Source organism: Condylura cristata, unplaced genomic scaffold (assembly GCF_000260355.1).
Source record: "Condylura cristata isolate star-nosed mole 26May11 unplaced genomic scaffold, ConCri1.0 scaffold00013, whole genome shotgun sequence".
Classification (NCBI taxonomy): Eukaryota; Metazoa; Chordata; class Mammalia; order Eulipotyphla; family Talpidae; genus Condylura; species Condylura cristata.
Genome location: NW_004567114.1, coordinates 51,128,217 through 51,144,750, shown reverse-complemented (window position 1 = coordinate 51,144,750; position 16,534 = coordinate 51,128,217). Strand labels below are relative to the sequence as shown.

The following is a 16,534-nucleotide window of genomic DNA, read 5'->3' as shown; positions in this document are numbered from 1 at the left end:
ACGTTAAATATAATTTTATCAGTTAAACCTCAAGCTAAAAAAATAGTTATACAAGGAAATTTTAAAAATGGGGGTTTTAGGATGTTTTCCTACTGGTGTTAAAAATAAGATTACCTGTTTTCAAGTTTAATAAACTTAATGTGAACATGTTAAGGAGAAGGATGTCCTAAAAGAACTCTGCAGAGTTTTGTGGATTCTACCCCCTACTCCAGTGATTGGAAACTACAACTCCTAGCAGTACCAGGGAGAGAATGGTGAGGACCCAAGGGCAGAGCTGAGCAGGCATTCTGGTACTTTGGGGGATAAATAGGGAGCCATTAGCCAAGGCTCTCTCTCAGGAAGGGCTCTCTGGACCCTGTTACTAGGGGCTATCAGTTTGTTACCAGAGCTTCAAGTCAGTGGAGCCAGTAAGATATTAGTTACCTTGTATCTCTCTTTCTCTGGATTTTCCCTTTTCCTTTCCCCTTTTGTAAGTAAACCCATTATTGACCCTTTTGTTTGTGTCTGCAGTAGGACTGCATGTTAAGCACTCAGGTGAGGCCCCAAAGACTGGCAGCCCAGTTCACACAGGGCTGCCCTGTAACAAACAGAAGATAGTGATTTATTAGACTTTTGCTTTTTATGTAATTGTCAGGGTAACAATTCGTTTCTCCTTAATTTTTAAGTTACTTCATTTTTTAGACACAGTACTTCAGTATTTGGTATAGCTTCAGAATGAACATTCGACAGAAAATAAAATGTCATCAGTAAATTTTTGACATTCAGTAAAACTTAAGGATTAGAAGTTATGAATACTGAAATATTTGTCACTATATGACTTCAATTGTACAGTAAGACACCAGCATTATCTACTTATACTCTCCTCCACAAAGTAATGTTTGTAATTTTGCAGTTACAGCAAGAAGGGGAATCCCAATTTGCTATTTTGCACCTCCCAGGAACCCTGTGTTTATGTTGGCAAAACAGCATAAAACTTGACCATTTTCCCAACCATTAAGATCTAGACACCTTAGATCCCAACATCATGACCTCAGTTTCAACACAATGTTCTAATTCCTCATTTCACCGCTTCTGATGCTGCCTGTCATTGAATTAGAAGCTGGAGATGCATTTGCTCTCTTGTATGTAATTCCCAGCATTACAGGCATTATGTATGAAAGTGAAATGGACAAATCTGACTTCAAAGGGCCCACTGAATCAAACCTTGCCTTGAAAACATTTGTGCTGTTAAAGTTTAAAGTGAGCTTTGCTGTATAAAAGTTCCCAAGAAATAGTAAATAGGGTTGTTTTCACATTGTTAGAAGTTTTCCTCAAAATGAGAACATATTAATAAGTGTTTAATGGGAAAAATTGGTTTCTTCACAATAAATAATGCACTGAAAAATGCTGCCTATAATTTGTTTGCTAGCTATAGAAGTGTCAAAGATGAAATTTGCATTTATGTATTATTTCATAATTTCAGAATATGAAATAGGGAGAAGAATCTGAGGAAATCACTGGTGCTCACTAGTTCAGATATAATCACTGCTCTTGAATTGTAGAGGCGTCTTTTCTCTATTTCCACTAGATTTTTATTTCTCGAGTTAATATTGTACTAAGATATAAAATAAAGTGTCAAAAACTAAAACGTTTCTTGGTGGGCAGGAAAGTTTAGAGAAATGTATTCAGTACTGTCTAACATTAAAATGAAGAAAATGTGTTAAAGAAACTTCTTTATAGTAACATTCAAATGGAGAAGAGATTTAATATTTAAAACAAACAAGCTTTCGTATTAACTGAGTAACATCTCCACATTGAAAAGTACTTTGAAGCTTAAGCCACTTCTGCATGTGTTCGATTCCCGCCTGCCTCGGAGGAGATCCACATGGCATGGCAGACCTCTCCTGCCCGCCCGCTGCTCCCCTCAGCAGTGTACTTCGTCGATCTTCCTGTTCTGCTCCCCACTCTGTCTCTGGTGAAGCCTCTCACCCTCCGCATCTCTGGCCTGTACCCCAGTTCTGTATGAATAAATAAATCTTTAAAAAAAAAAAAAAAAGAAAAGTACTTTAACTAGATGACCATTATATTGTTCAAAAAAATACTCAAGACTTAACAAAAAAAAATTTTTTAACCCTCGGGTTTCCCGGGGAAAAGGAGCAAAGAGGAGATCATTAAGGCACAGACAAGGGGGGGGGGGGCTACTTTGTCCCAGGAATTCAATTTACTTTAGGTGAAAATTACATCCCTAGAGTTGTGTCACCATTCAGTTAACTACCAAAAATAAGAGTTCTACTTTTTAATAAAGTGGTTAGAACCACCCACTCCCAACCGAGCAGCTCGACTTAAAAGCAACTAATTGACACCTGGTTTCATTCAATAGAATAAAAATTACGCAGCTGAAACACTGGTAGTTGATTGGACTTCACGTACTCCGAGGACCTCAGTTTTGAGTCTTCAACTTAAAAACGAGGAAATCCGGGGCGTGAGAAGATACTCACGGTGCGGAGAACGCGTCGCCTCCATAACTTCCAGCCACGCCCCTCCCGGTTGTGCTTCCGGGGCTGTCGGGGCAGCCACGTCATCCACCAGCTCCGCTCGCCAACTGGGCAGTGGATGGTGAGAGCCAACATGGCGGCGACCGCTGCAGCCAGTATTCGAGAGCGACAAACAGGTACCCGGTAGTTCACTTCTTGAGATTTTGTGCCTGCCTTGAGGACGTGCTCTTCCTGTGCTTTACTTCACTAGGTCGCGATGCGTGCAGCTCAGAGACAGTCTTCCGGTATTTAGTCCAGTTTCCACAGCAGGGACATCCCCTCCCCTATGAATTTTTAGGGAAGAGATGACTTTAACTGGACAACTCAGCCCCTCAAGTGTAGTGCAGAAAAAGGGGTCTGACGGGTGGGCCTGTGGCTAACGTCCTGTGCCTGTCGTTTTTCTGCTGAACTTAAAAGACCTCAGGACAAGATCTAGCAGCTTCCACGCCCCCTCCCCCACTTTCTGCCTCCTATGAGTGCTTAGGTTTGTTTCTGTGCGTTCTCGTCCAGTTTTATTCTTGAATCATTCTCGAACCTACCAAAACCTAGGAAAGTTGGGCTTTCTTGTCAAAGTAGTTTATCATATGCCATTTCTCTCGTTTAGTCCTATCTTTTGGTGTGGCATCTGAAAAGAAATGCCTGATGGGATGGAACTAAAGAATAGCAAAGTATATTAATAGCGTTTGCACTGTAACAAATTCGTATTTTAAAATTACTGTTAATTTCATATTTAATAGAGCATGATGATTGGGTTGCAGTGCAGTGAGATGTGACTTAAAATACTTGATATTTTATCTTAGGTTTGGTTTTTTGTTTTTACTTAATTTTTTGTAAACTTATGATGAAAACTTGGTTTATATATACCAGTCACCTACAAACTAATGGTTTACACCTGTTAGCTAGTTGTAAGTTGGCACACTTATATTCTGAGGAGCCAACAGCAATAAGCCATTAACAATGTGCATACTTGGAAATTTTGTCTCATGTAATTTGGTATTTTTACATGTACATCCGAATAGAAAAATAATTAGTTGCAATTAATATGTCTTTCAAAAGGGATTTGGTTGTATTTAATCCCTTCCTTTTGAAACTCGAAAAGCAAGGATAGACTTCAATCTAATAATAACACCAATGCATACTGAGTTGTGTTCTGTTTGTCCCATTAGATAACTTATTAGAAGCTACTAGATGAATTCAGACATAACTTAAGTAGAAGAAAGTCTAAATAAGATTTGAAGCATACCTGCCATTTTAATTAGTAGAAGCAAAGGGAAGCCCTACTTTTACATGTAGTATTTTTATTGTTCTGCTAGCCGGATGAAGCTGGGTGAATTCGGTTACACTAAATATTTTTTTAAAGGCAGCAAAGAAGACTTTATCAATACAAAGAAACTTACTGAAAAAAATGAAATTTCGTATAGTACTGTTTTTTAGTACTGTTTTTGGTGGAAGCTTTGTAGATTTCAATTTCTACCAAAATAAACTTCATTATAACAAGATTTCATATCATTACTAAGTAAGTTATGTCATACTAATTATTTACCAAATTAGTACCCTAGTTGAGTTCTTTTTTTTATTGTTATTATTATCAGAGAAAGCGAAATCCCTTTATATGTGGTATAGTGGTCAAAATGAACATTTCTCTAATGCCTACTGTGACTGTTTTGGGAAATAATTTTCAAATGTTCTAAATAGAACACTTGGTACAGAGGAATTTTTTTTTCCTTTACCTATTAGAAGAATCTTTATTCATCTCTAAAAAGTTACTATGTGTTTTATTGTTAGTCTTTTCTTCCCCAATGAGAATGAAAGCTGCTTGACAATAGGCAATCTATTCAGTCCAACAGCTAGGTCATTGACCACCTGTAGGCTATGTGAAGTTAATCAGCCTTTATGTGCCAGTAGCTTCTGGCTGTCACCTTTAGCCTTGATTGTGCTAATGCAGAAGGTGAAGGTACGTGGGCCACGTGGGCCTGATTGTGGACACCTGGAGCCATGGGTGTGCACGCATGCGCCTTTGTGCTCACCTGGGCCTAGAAGTCAGTGCTATAAGAGCAACATCATTCAGACAGGACAGCTGCTGCAGATGCCTATAAGCAGATGGGCTACTTGACTGCTGAGAGATTAGACCACAAGAGAACGACAGAGAAGCCCAGAGAAAGTAAAGATCCCTGGGGGGCTGGAAGGCTCCATTGCCTGCCTGCCTTCTAGGCCCTCCCCAACCCAGCCAGTGCCTGCCTCCTAGCAAGCCAGCCTCCCTACAACCCTGTGACTCTGGATACCTGAGAGAGCATTAAAGCTGTAAGATCCACTGAGGGCTCCAGGACTCTCCTTTATCCATCTGCATGAATTGATAGTGACCTGCCTCATGCCTGCTGGCAAAAAAGCATCATCAAATGAGGCCTGCCTGGTGGCCTAAGGATCAAGTCTCAGTACTGTCACCTCTAAGGCCTGCGTCTGATTCCCAGCCAGGTTGCTGATCCCCATGGCACAGCAGACCTCTCCTGTTTTGCCTGCTGCTCCCCTCAGCAGTATATTTCAGTAGATCTGCCTGTTCTCTCCCCTTTCTGTGTGAATTCCCTGACCTCCCTCACAACCCGTATCCCCTGCACCTCTGGCCTACCCCCCAGTTCTATGCAAAGATTAACTTTACAAATTTCTTTTTAAAAAAACACCAAATGGTAAGCACTCACTGAACATTTGTTAAATGAAGAGTAAATTTAGTTGACAGTATTTGTTGTAAATGAATGAAGAAAACATTCCAGGTAAGGGTAAACTACTTGAACCAAATCTAGGACTGTAGTTGTTTAAGGCTAATAAAGAATTCTGACTTTGTCATTTCAATTAAAGCAAGATTTAAAGCCTTTCAGAGTACTGTGGTGAAAGTAAAATTACGTTTTTATACATGCTTTGAATAGGACATGTAATTTATTTAAAAATGCACTGTGTAAGTTAGCCAAGATTCAGGGTTGAGGGAATTCACCTGGATGAGGCTAAGAGGACAAATCTGGGAATACCGGTGTCCCTCACTTTGCTAATGCCTAGCTCTGGAGAATGCACTTCACCTGGGGCGCTTGTGCAGTCCAGGCTGTGGTTTATTCTAGCTGTCCTGTGTCAAGAGTTGAACACATTGCCCTAGAAACAAGTTTTTTTCTTTTGAACCTTAAAAACCAAGGTCCTGTCTGATTACTGGAGGTGGAGGAAGAACTCTGCCAAAGCACAGTGGAAGAGGTAATTGTGGAGCACTCTGTTATGAATTGATGTACAAATGATAATCTTTAGTTCCTAGAATAAGAACTAAATCCAAATGCTTTTAAAAATTAGGTAGAATTTATGTTTTCCATTCTTTAAAAATTTAGATCACCTAACTAGTACCTTCCTGGAATACTCAGTCATCTCAAATGATTATTTAAAAATATGCATATTATCTTCTCAACTTCATATGTAAAGAGTTTTCCTTATAAAACTTTTCTGAATCTGCTGTAATACATAATTAGATGAGCACAAAATCCACAAAATACTATAACATAGAGTACATAACTGCTAGGATTTTAGAAATTGTTTAATAGAAGTTTTTAGTTATTAAATGCCTATGGCTATTCTATGGCTAAGTGTATCCCATTGATACATAATACTAAACAATACAACTTTTCAATTAATCTGACAAGGCAAATTTTAAGATATTTTCCAAGATAAATAAATGGAACTATTTGAAGATTTTAGGTTTGATTTTTAGAAAGTGGTGTTTCTCTGTTTCAACTAGAGAGTAAATAGACAACAGTCTCAGGTATACACTGAGATCTTTGCCAGTTCTTGACTGACAAAACAACTTTTTGCATTTCTGTAGACTGTAGTAGGGGATCATCAAAAGAAATGGGAAAGTCTTCCTTTTGAACATTTTTTACAGTTTTATGTGGTGACAGATGTCTATTGTAGTTTAGAAAATCTCCCAAGCACTTGCCAAATAGCTACTGGTGAAACAGTCTTAAAGTCTGACTTTTGTTGTACTCAGTCATTGAGTAATCAATTTTACTAGAATTGATTTGTTCATTTTGTTAAATAAGACATTTTGTTAAATAAGACATTTTGTTAAATAAGACATGTTAGGGGGCATTAAATCCTAGGGGGAAAAAAACAGTGGTAATATTAATAAGACACTTTTAATTTTCAGTGGCTTTGAAGCGCATGTTGAATTTCAATGTTCCTCATGTTAAAAACAGCACTGGAGAACCAGTATGGAAGGTAAAAGTTTGTTTTAATTTGGACTATTTTCTTCTTATTGGTGTCAATTGGCAGGAATGCCTTAATACAGAATGGTAGCACATTTAATTGATATATGTGATTTTTAGATTTTAATATGCGTGAATTTATTTGAATTCATGAATATTTGACATCTTACTGGTAATTTTTTTAATAAATATTGTATGTTGTGAGCTATGCAATGATAGTAAATAGTCATTTTAGGTAATCTAGCTGATGTGTTGTGGGGCCTCACTGATAGGTCTTTCTTCTGGTTAATGTGTTGTTCCTTAGCTTTGCAAGTACAGAATTGGTTCTTTCAAGCTTGTTCAGTTAGTGAAAGCACCAGTACATTTTAAACAATTCATTAGAGAATGATCTATAAACCAAAATGTATAAGAAAAAGGCTGTCAGTAAAACTTAAATGGACAGGAAAGCAATCTATCATCTCTCCTTTATGAAAAGCAGAAGAATGTAAAATTCCTTCATTTCAAACTTAATGCTTATTCTGACTTCAAAGAGATTGTACAGTTTAAACATAATAGTTTATGATTATTTTATACTTGGCCAAAAACAAGTTAACTTGACTAGAATTTTGAATGTTGAAGATTCTTAAATTCTTAAAAGTCCTCTAACAGTTATGCTAAGGTTAAAGTCACCTGTATTGAATTCACAGTTTAAACTTCTGCATATTCCCTAACTTACCCCTTCTTATTCATGGCCATCATCTTATCACCCCTACATACGCTGTTGTTTTTTTTTTTCCTACAGGCTATATTGAGCTTTTAAATAGCTTGAGATTTCTTGTGATTTGGGTCAAATTCTTCCCTTATCCAGAATTTATATATCATAAGATTAATAATACTGTTGAGATTGAAAGAGGGAAGATTTTTGAGAGGTTCAATTTATAACCTCTTCTTACTTGAGCACAAAGATTTTTAGCACTCAAGAAAGACAGTATTTTTAAGACAGCATGTTTCCTCTCCGTATAAGCAATTTCTTGCTACATAAAACATTAAGGTGTTGTAAAACTCACTAGTTGAAATGTCTGTTTTATTTACCTTATTCTAAAACTGAATTTGAATTACAAAATCCTGTTGAATTTCTTACCACACCTTAAAGGTGTCAGTTTTGTTACTTTGAGAATGTGAGGTGGTGCGTGTAACAGATTAAAGCTAATAGGTACTCTTTAGGAACTTAAATTTAAAATAAATGTTTATGGAGCTAAGCTGCTTAAATTAGTTAATTTCCTTATAGCCATAGAACTTGTTACATACTATTTTTTAAGAGTGCTGATTTTTACTATTAAAAAGAACATGTGAAATTCACTGTAAAGTTTCTATGAATGTGCTGTTTTTTTCTGATGTGAGAATTTTATACTCTAGTATGTTTTTTAAACTAGAAAAGGTATTTGATAGGAAGAAATTTATATAATTGTTAATTTGTTGTAGCCTAAATAATAATGGTTTTAAAATGGATGACTACATTGATAATAACATTAAGTACTAAATTGAAGTATGGTTAAGAATTGAGTATCTATAATTTAAATATTCTTGAACATATTCTTAGTATGAGCTCTATTAACTGTTGATTGATAGTTATGAATAAAAAATGCATACTGTTTGTGTGCTAGGTGCTCATTTATGACAGATTTGGACAAGATATCATCTCTCCTCTACTATCTGTGAAGGAACTGAGAGACATGGGAATCACTCTGCATCTGTGAGATTTTAGTTTATTTCTAATAATTTCATTTGTTTTCACATACATTATTAAAAGATTTTAGGTACTTTTCATTTTAAAAATACATTTGATTTTATTGTTAAACTTCTCTAAAGAATTTCAGCATTCTGTTTTCCTACTCTTAGAGAGAAGCATGTTCCTCCTCACCTTTCTTGCACCATATTGCTATGAAAAATGGGAATAAAATTGATTTTGACTATACTTTAGTTCTCATTCAAGGAGAAAATTAATAAAAGAAAATAATTTACTCTAAGAGCTTTTGGAAATGTGGCAATTTAAGTAGAGAAAATGTAGGTTGAAAAGATTAGGACTTTAATATTAACACTATTCGGAGGAAGCTGGGTTAACTAATTGATTAATTACAGCAAAAACAAAGTCACTGTCCTTGAACTTGTGTGAGAAATAATTGCTTTAAATTATCTTTTTAGATAAGTGACTAAGAAAAAAATGATTTTTATGTTCTTTGTATATCCTTTATTTAGGCTTTTGCACTCTGACCGAGATCCTATTCCAGATGTTCCTGCAGTGTACTTTGTAATGCCAACTGAAGAAAATATTGACAGGCTGTGCCAGGTAATGAGTTCTTATTTTCTTGACATATGTAGAAACAAATTAAAGGGAAAAAAACAAATATTCTTGTGTTCAGTATGAACACTCAAATTCTCTTACGTAGTTTTCCACTTTGATTTTTTGAGACCTTTGACTTTTAAATAGCCTAAAAGAGTAAAAGTTTTTGCCTGAAGAAAGATTATATTGATAAGATTGAGTGATTTTAATAAAACAAAACCTAACTATATTAACTTTAATATTCAGGTATTTATTTTACTCTAAAGGATAGGTAGCAACTTTATAAGATAATTAAAGACTGGCCTCTTCTATCATTCTGGTGTATCATCTTTGTCAGTTTTCACTGTCTTTCTACTTCATGGATGCAGGATGGTTGGTAGCTGCTACATCAATGTTCAAGACAAGCATAAGTAGGAAAAGAATGCCAATACTGTCTATTTTGAGCAAACTCTCCTAGCAACTTTGTGAGCAAAAGTCTTACATCTGTGGCTCACTGGATTAGGGGAACTGTAAAAGTTAGTATTTAGATAGTAGTGTGTTGCCATCCCAAACAAAAGCTGGATTCTTTCAGCATTGAACGTGGTGGAAATGGACACTGGCTAAACAGCTAATGTTATCTGCTACAAGACAAGTATCTTTACTTGAATGCTTATTGACTATTTGACTGTTTAATCAAATTACTACTTAAGTTATCAAGTGGTATATTTTGTACTCATTGTAGTTTAATGAAATCCCTATTCCTTTTAACCCTGCATAAAACCTGCCTGTGCCCTTTACAAGGGGTGCTATATTCCAATCTTCTTTTCACAACAGCATCATTGAAATAGGATACTCTACAATTCTACTTAAATTATACAGAGTGTATATAGTTCAGTGAACTGTAATGTAATCAGAATTGTGCACCCATCACTGTAGTCAATTTTAAAACATTTGTGTCACCTCTAAAAGAAACCCTTTGGTGTCTTTAACTCTTAATCATCAGTTCCTCCTACCTCTACCCCTACACTTCTTCTTGTTTCTGTATATGTCTATTTTGATATTATATATGAATTAGAATCATATGTTATATACTTGTTTTACTTGCATCTTCTAAGATTTTTAGTTTTATCTCTTACAGTTATGTCTTTGATCTTTATTGTTAATTTTTATATATGACATGAGGTAGGTGTCCAACTTCATTCTTTTGTGTGTGACTGCCTTGTTGTCCCAATAGTATTTGTTAAAGAGGATTATTTTCTCCTCAGTGATGGTCTTTACAACTTTGTCAGAATTGTTGACCATAGATACATTGGTTTAGTTCTGGAATCTCAAGTCTATTCCATTGATCTCTGTCTGTTCTTATATTCCACTTTATCTTGATTACTTTCATTTGTGGCAGTTTTTGAAATTGGGAAATATAAATAAACTTTGTTCCACTTACTCTTGTTTTGGTGTGACTAATGGAAAATAATCTAGGATTAGCCTGACCATTTCTGTAAAGAAGTCACCAGGGTTCTGATAGGAATTACATTGAATCTAAATCAATGTGGGGAGAGCTGCTATCTTAACAATACTTTGTGACCCATGAACATGGGATATCTTTCAATTTATTTAGATCTTTCATTTCTTTCATTCGTGATTTATAGTGTTCAGAATATTAACTTTGTGTTTCTTTTGTTAAACATGGTCCTTCATTTTTTAATCCTATTGTAAATGAAGTTGTTTTCTTAACTTCATTGAGAGGACTTTCATTTTCCATTTGCAGTTATGTAGTTGTCTCCTACAACTTTCATTTTCCATTTGCAGTTATGTAGTTGTCTCCTACAATTTTCTTGAATTTCTGTGCCCTTTTGAGATGTCTCTGTCATTCTTTGGCTATTTCTGGCACAGTAGTATGTTCCAGTTTCATCTTGCTCTTCTCTGTCCCAGCCCAAGATTCAACCATTTGTTTAAGGAGCTTTGATTGCTTTTTGTAGAGAATGATATTTAGAAAACAGTGTCTAGGCACCAAGTATACTCATTGCTACTAAGGTGTCACATTCTTATGCCACCTTAATGTACAAAGCTAGGAAGTGTACAAATGTGATTAGATTGATTAATGATGATCAATTTGATTTACTTTAAATACTTTATTAAAATAAGTATCAGTTTCAGGTACTAAAACAAGTAACCAGTACTATTTTTTTTTCTCTTGGGGTATTTTGAATATCATTTATATAATCTTAAATTACTTATCATCCCAATTCTTGTCTAACAGTATCTAAAAGACTTCTATTCATGATAATCCTTTATACTATTCCACACAATTGAAGTATTCATTGTATTTATAGGATCTTCGAAATCAACTCTATGAATCTTATTATTTAAATTTTATTTCTGCCATTTCAAGAAGTAAACTGGAAGACATTGCAAATGCAGCATTAGCAGCTAGCGCAGTAGCACAAGTAGCCAAGGTAAGAAATTTTGGTTAGTTGATTACACTTTGTTAATTTAAAATTTAATAGTATTCTATAACTTCTTAATTCACATAACTGTCTAATTCACAATGAATCAGAACAGCTTAAGAAATACTCTTAGAAAGAGTTCTAATGTAAATTATCTTCAATGTGTACTAGATGAAATAAGCCAAACCTGTTACTCAGTGAACTTGAAAGACATAATAAAAAGCAGAATCTGTTTTGCTCTATACTGGAATTTGCATAATTATTATATCTCAGCTGAGTTCAATAGCTATCATAAATTATATTCAAAACATGTTGATATTTATTTAATCTGTAAATACTTTACATACTATCTCCAGATCTTTCATTAGAGAAAATCCAAAAAGGCTATGTTGTATATTATAAGAAAAAGGAATTGACAATAGCCTAGCAACTATACATCATAGTGACTTTTTAAGTTGTTTAGTTTAGTTATAAATAAATTTGTAAAATCTAGTCCTGTTTACCCTGTGCTTTTTGAATTAGAGAAAAACATAAATGAAAGTACCTGTGAAGGGGTCTTCCCTGGTGGTGCAACAGGTTAGGACACAGCACTGCAAGCCAGTAGTAGACGCTTCAGTATGAGTTCGATCCCTGGCCCTGGAAGTGATCCACATGGTGCAGCAGACTTCTCCTATCTTGCCTGCTGCTCCTCTTGGCAGTGTACTTTGTCGATCTGCCTATTATGCTCCTCGCTCTATCTCTGGTGAATCTTCTCACCACCCCTATACCTCTGGCCTGTACCCCAGTTCTGTATGTATAAATAAATCTTGGGGAAAAAAAATCCTGTGAATATAAAAGGCAAATAAAGAACTGAACAGCTATATTTTTACTTCCCATTAATTTTCTTTCTTAGATGGTCCACTGCTACCTCTGATTAGTTTTTGAAGCTTACTATGAACTTGATGTAAGCTCTTTCAAAATTTGTCATTAATTTTACATAAAAGAATAGGAATGGTTTTCATCTTATTAAATGTAATGCATTTCAAGTATTTAATTTTTAAGAAATAATATAACCATTTATTCTTTAGAATAAAAAGTTCATGGTGGGCAAAATTACTATGCTTTCTTGGAAAATATGATGTTATGGTGGCTAGAAAAAAAATAGTGTTTTCTAAGCAGAATAGATATTCATTCTCCTCCCAACCACAATTTAAGTTTTTATGCCTTCTAAAACTTTGTATTCTGAAAGTTATTCTCTTACTTAACATTTACTGCCCAATGACTTGTTTTTATTGATTTTTTTATTCTTAACTCCTCATTCTTGCCCAATTGGACAATCTACATGGTATCAGTTATACTTATTGAATATAATTACAATGTTTTCATTTTCATTACTGGCAATTTAATTAAATGTGCTCTCACTGTTGCTGTATTCTAAACCTAATTTATAAATCTTTTCTTTTTTAGGTTTTTGATCAGTATCTCAATTTTATAACTCTGGAAGATGATATGTTTGTATTATGTAATCAAAATAAGGAGCTTATTTCATATCGTGGTATGTAAAGATAGGAATATTGTAACTTAATATGTGAATGGTATAAGAAAAATAGAGAACACAGTTCAGTGTACTCCAAAACCAGTTTTATGTACAGCAATAGAAATGTAAAAAAAGATTTAGTGCACATAGTGGTCTCAGACTGGATTCTGTTATATGTAGGCAGCAGTCAATAAACCTGCAGATTTGTTGAAATACCAATTCTTAGCTCTTTTAGTTATTCCTAGAGCAACTTGCATAAAATCAGTTAATATTTTAGTACTTTTAGTACTTTGGGAATCAGTTAATATTTTAGTACTTTCACCTTGGACAAAAACTAGTTATTTTGCTTCTCCATTCCATCTGTACAATAGAATTTTTGTGATAGTTGATTGGGTTAGTGTGTGTAAAATGCCTTGAAAATTTTTCAGCACATTGTAAGAAATGTTACCAGTGCTGCTCATCGTTTAGTGACCAGAGACTAGGAAGGCCAGATACTCTGCAGTGTGTTAATCTTGCTTATACGAAATTGCTCTGCCATAGATGCTGGTATCCATTATAAAGCACTGGGCCAGATGGTCAGCTCCCTAAGAGAACACTACATGAATCTTTTGGTTTCACTGAGTTCCACTGAATTAAGTTCAATTTTCTTGTTGAAATTAACAACATTCTTAAATGTTTGTTATTGTATTTGTTAAATTGCGTGTGCAAGAGGTGTTTTTTGTTTTTGTTTTTCTTCTAGCCAGTAGTTGTCTGTTTACAATTTGTTGAGTTTTAAATTAATTAGCAACTTATTTGAATTACATGTTTAAAATCTACTTTCCTTTAAAAACCTGTAAGCTAAACTTACTAATTGTACTAGTAAATTCATAAAATCAAGCACCTTTACTTTTGTTTGATCAGTTAACTCAAATTGGATAGAATAAATTCCAATCATTCTCATTTAAAAGCTTAGTTAGCATTTTCTTAAATGAGGCAGTTTAAATGCTTCAGTATATTAAATTTTCTTAAGTACTTCACATAGAAGAAAGAGGCATATTTATAAATCCTGTAATTTAAGTAATTCTGAAAAATCTGTCTACCTTTATTTAACGTTCAAATATTGTAAGTTAAATTTTTTCATCTCTCAACCCAAAAAAAGTTTAAAATTATTAGTGTAACTCAATGATTTGTTTTCCAGGTTATCAGTAATGTAATTATGATAATAGTATAAGCTGTAAGTGTTTATAATATCCTCAATGTAATAGAATATTGCTTTTATAAGCATTTGCTATATATACTCATTTACTCCTTAGAATAACTTAATGATGTAAGAAGAAGTATTTTCATTTTTCAAATTACAAAACAGGACAGATACTAACTTGATTTGAAATGACAGAACTAAATTATGAAACCCAAGCACCATTTAAGAGAGAATACTCTTAGCCATTATGTAATTTCATACTAAATTTCTCAAATATTGTCAGTGCTTTAACTGACAATCTGAAACAGTTGTTCCTAAACATACATATAGTAATAGCATGGTTTTGATTTGTAATATCTACTTTCCATGGGTTGGGGACTTAATTGAAGAAGAATTTTCTTGTTAAACTCATAAGATCTATCTCAGACAAATCAGAGTGTTACCTCAGTTGAGTTGAGGCTATTGTTGAAAGTTTAGGGTTGGTAAGCCATTATATAATTACACCTCTCATTCAGAGGTGTGAGAACTAGGACGTTAGGCTTGTGTATAGATTTCTCCTGTAAAAGTTGATACAAGTATTCCCTATTGGCCTCCTCTGAATTGTAATTTCATGCCATTTCTTTCATCTGACCAATGAAAGAAATGACAGAACACTGCAACATCAAGTGTTAGTGCTTTTCCCAATCCAAATTCTGATTGCTTGAGTGAGTGCTTTATTATTTTCTACATGGGCATTGTTTTCTTTAAGTAACATGTGAACATAAATTCTGTTGTAAAATTTAGCATTTATTTTCATATACAGGATATTGACAAATTAAAAATATGTGGGTAATGTTTTAGATAACAGGTATTTGTAATCAGAACAAATAGTGTACATATACTTTATCAAACTCTGGACCCTAGCTATTGTGAGAATTAAGATGAAGAATGCAAGATTTCTCACTGTCAGGGACTGTCTTCAAGGCATTACTTCTTAAAATGTAGTCATAAGTCACCTGAGATGTTTGTCAATTACAGATTTTAGAATTATCCCAAATATATTAAACAGTCTGGGGAAAGAGCTAAGAATTTTTTTAATAAAGCTTGGGAGCTTATATTAAAACCTTTTTGTATACCTTATATGGTGAATATTTTTTCTTACTATGTTTCAGAGTACTGCTTTGATTACAATTTTTAAGACACCTGCTCACATTGAAAAAAATTATAGCATTAAAACTAAAGCATAAAATACTCTGAGTACTACATATGTTATCAGTTGACTATTGATAACAATTAATTGGGAGTTTAGTAATAATTTTAAGAGTTAAATTGAAATGAGACATAAATTTTGGTCACTTTTTCTTTATGTTATTTTAGCCATTAACAGGCCGGATATCACAGATACAGAAATGGAAACTGTAATGGACACTATTGTTGACAGCCTCTTCTGTTTCTTTGTTACTTTGGGTAAGTTTTCACATCTTTCTGGTTATTCAAAGGAAATTACTTAGCAGCTGATTGCACTGATCCTCCTTTTTAATCTGGATCTGTATAGATTCTTTGTCCAGAGTAGGAGTATAGATACTATGCTACATAAGCCATATTCTTCTAATATTCAGTGTCGCTGCCACTATTTCTCTTTATTTGACTTGTGTTTCTTTTAGTCATTGCGTTGTTGATTTAAACATCTTAGGTAACTGTAACTTCCAGTGTATTGTTTGATTGATTTGATGGTGACCTCATTTATGTGCCTCTTAATTTTCTTTTAATATGTCATTATGAAAATTTTTAAATAGACTTATAATGAGGACTTCCCAACACTCCAGAAAACACTACATTTATATGTAATACTAATCTACTGTACTCTTAAGTTTTAAAGCACAAAAATTTATATCTACACATTTGGGTATCTAATTCTTTGTTCTTTAGTTTGTGCTTTCTATTATACCTGTTCAGAAATTTTAATTTCAGTTTTGAAAGAAATTAAAGTGATACTATGCATAGTGTAAGATACAGACAAAATTTGAAGAGAAATTGTATGCAGATTTTGAAGGTCCCCATCCAGGGATTTTTTACCTTTACTATCCTGCCCCGACCTTTTGTTTTTGATCCCTTCACTCAGTAAGTCTTCTATTTTCTACTTACAATCTTTCTCATTTTTGTCTGGCAAACTTTAAAGTACCCTAGGAAAACTGGTGGAAAGTATATCTTACCTTTCAGGTATGTCTTTCCCAGAGTTTTACCTTCTTCCAATTTCTGCCTAATTTTGATAGCTCTAGTGCCTTTCTTTCTTTCTTTCTTTCTTTCTTTCTTTCTTTCTTTCTTTCTTTCTTTCTTTCTTTCTTTCTTTCTTTCTTTCTTTCTTTCTTTCTTT

The 16,534-nt window shown here is 34.1% G+C and overlaps 1 protein-coding gene across 1 annotated transcript in view; it reads left to right on the top strand.

Annotated features, from left to right (window-relative positions):
• Nucleotides 1-2,554: 2,554 nt before the first annotated feature.
• SCFD1 (sec1 family domain containing 1) overlaps nt 2,555-16,534 on the top strand; it is a 90,993-nt gene continuing 77,013 nt past the window's right edge. The window contains exons 1-7 of the mRNA XM_004681961.2: nt 2,555-2,650; nt 6,685-6,755; nt 8,386-8,474; nt 8,978-9,068; nt 11,372-11,494; nt 12,932-13,019; nt 15,538-15,627. Coding sequence (XP_004682018.1) covers nt 2,593-2,650; nt 6,685-6,755; nt 8,386-8,474; nt 8,978-9,068; nt 11,372-11,494; nt 12,932-13,019; nt 15,538-15,627 — 610 coding nt within the window. The 5' untranslated portion in view covers nt 2,555-2,592. The remainder of the gene's footprint in view (nt 2,651-6,684; nt 6,756-8,385; nt 8,475-8,977; nt 9,069-11,371; nt 11,495-12,931; nt 13,020-15,537; nt 15,628-16,534) is intronic.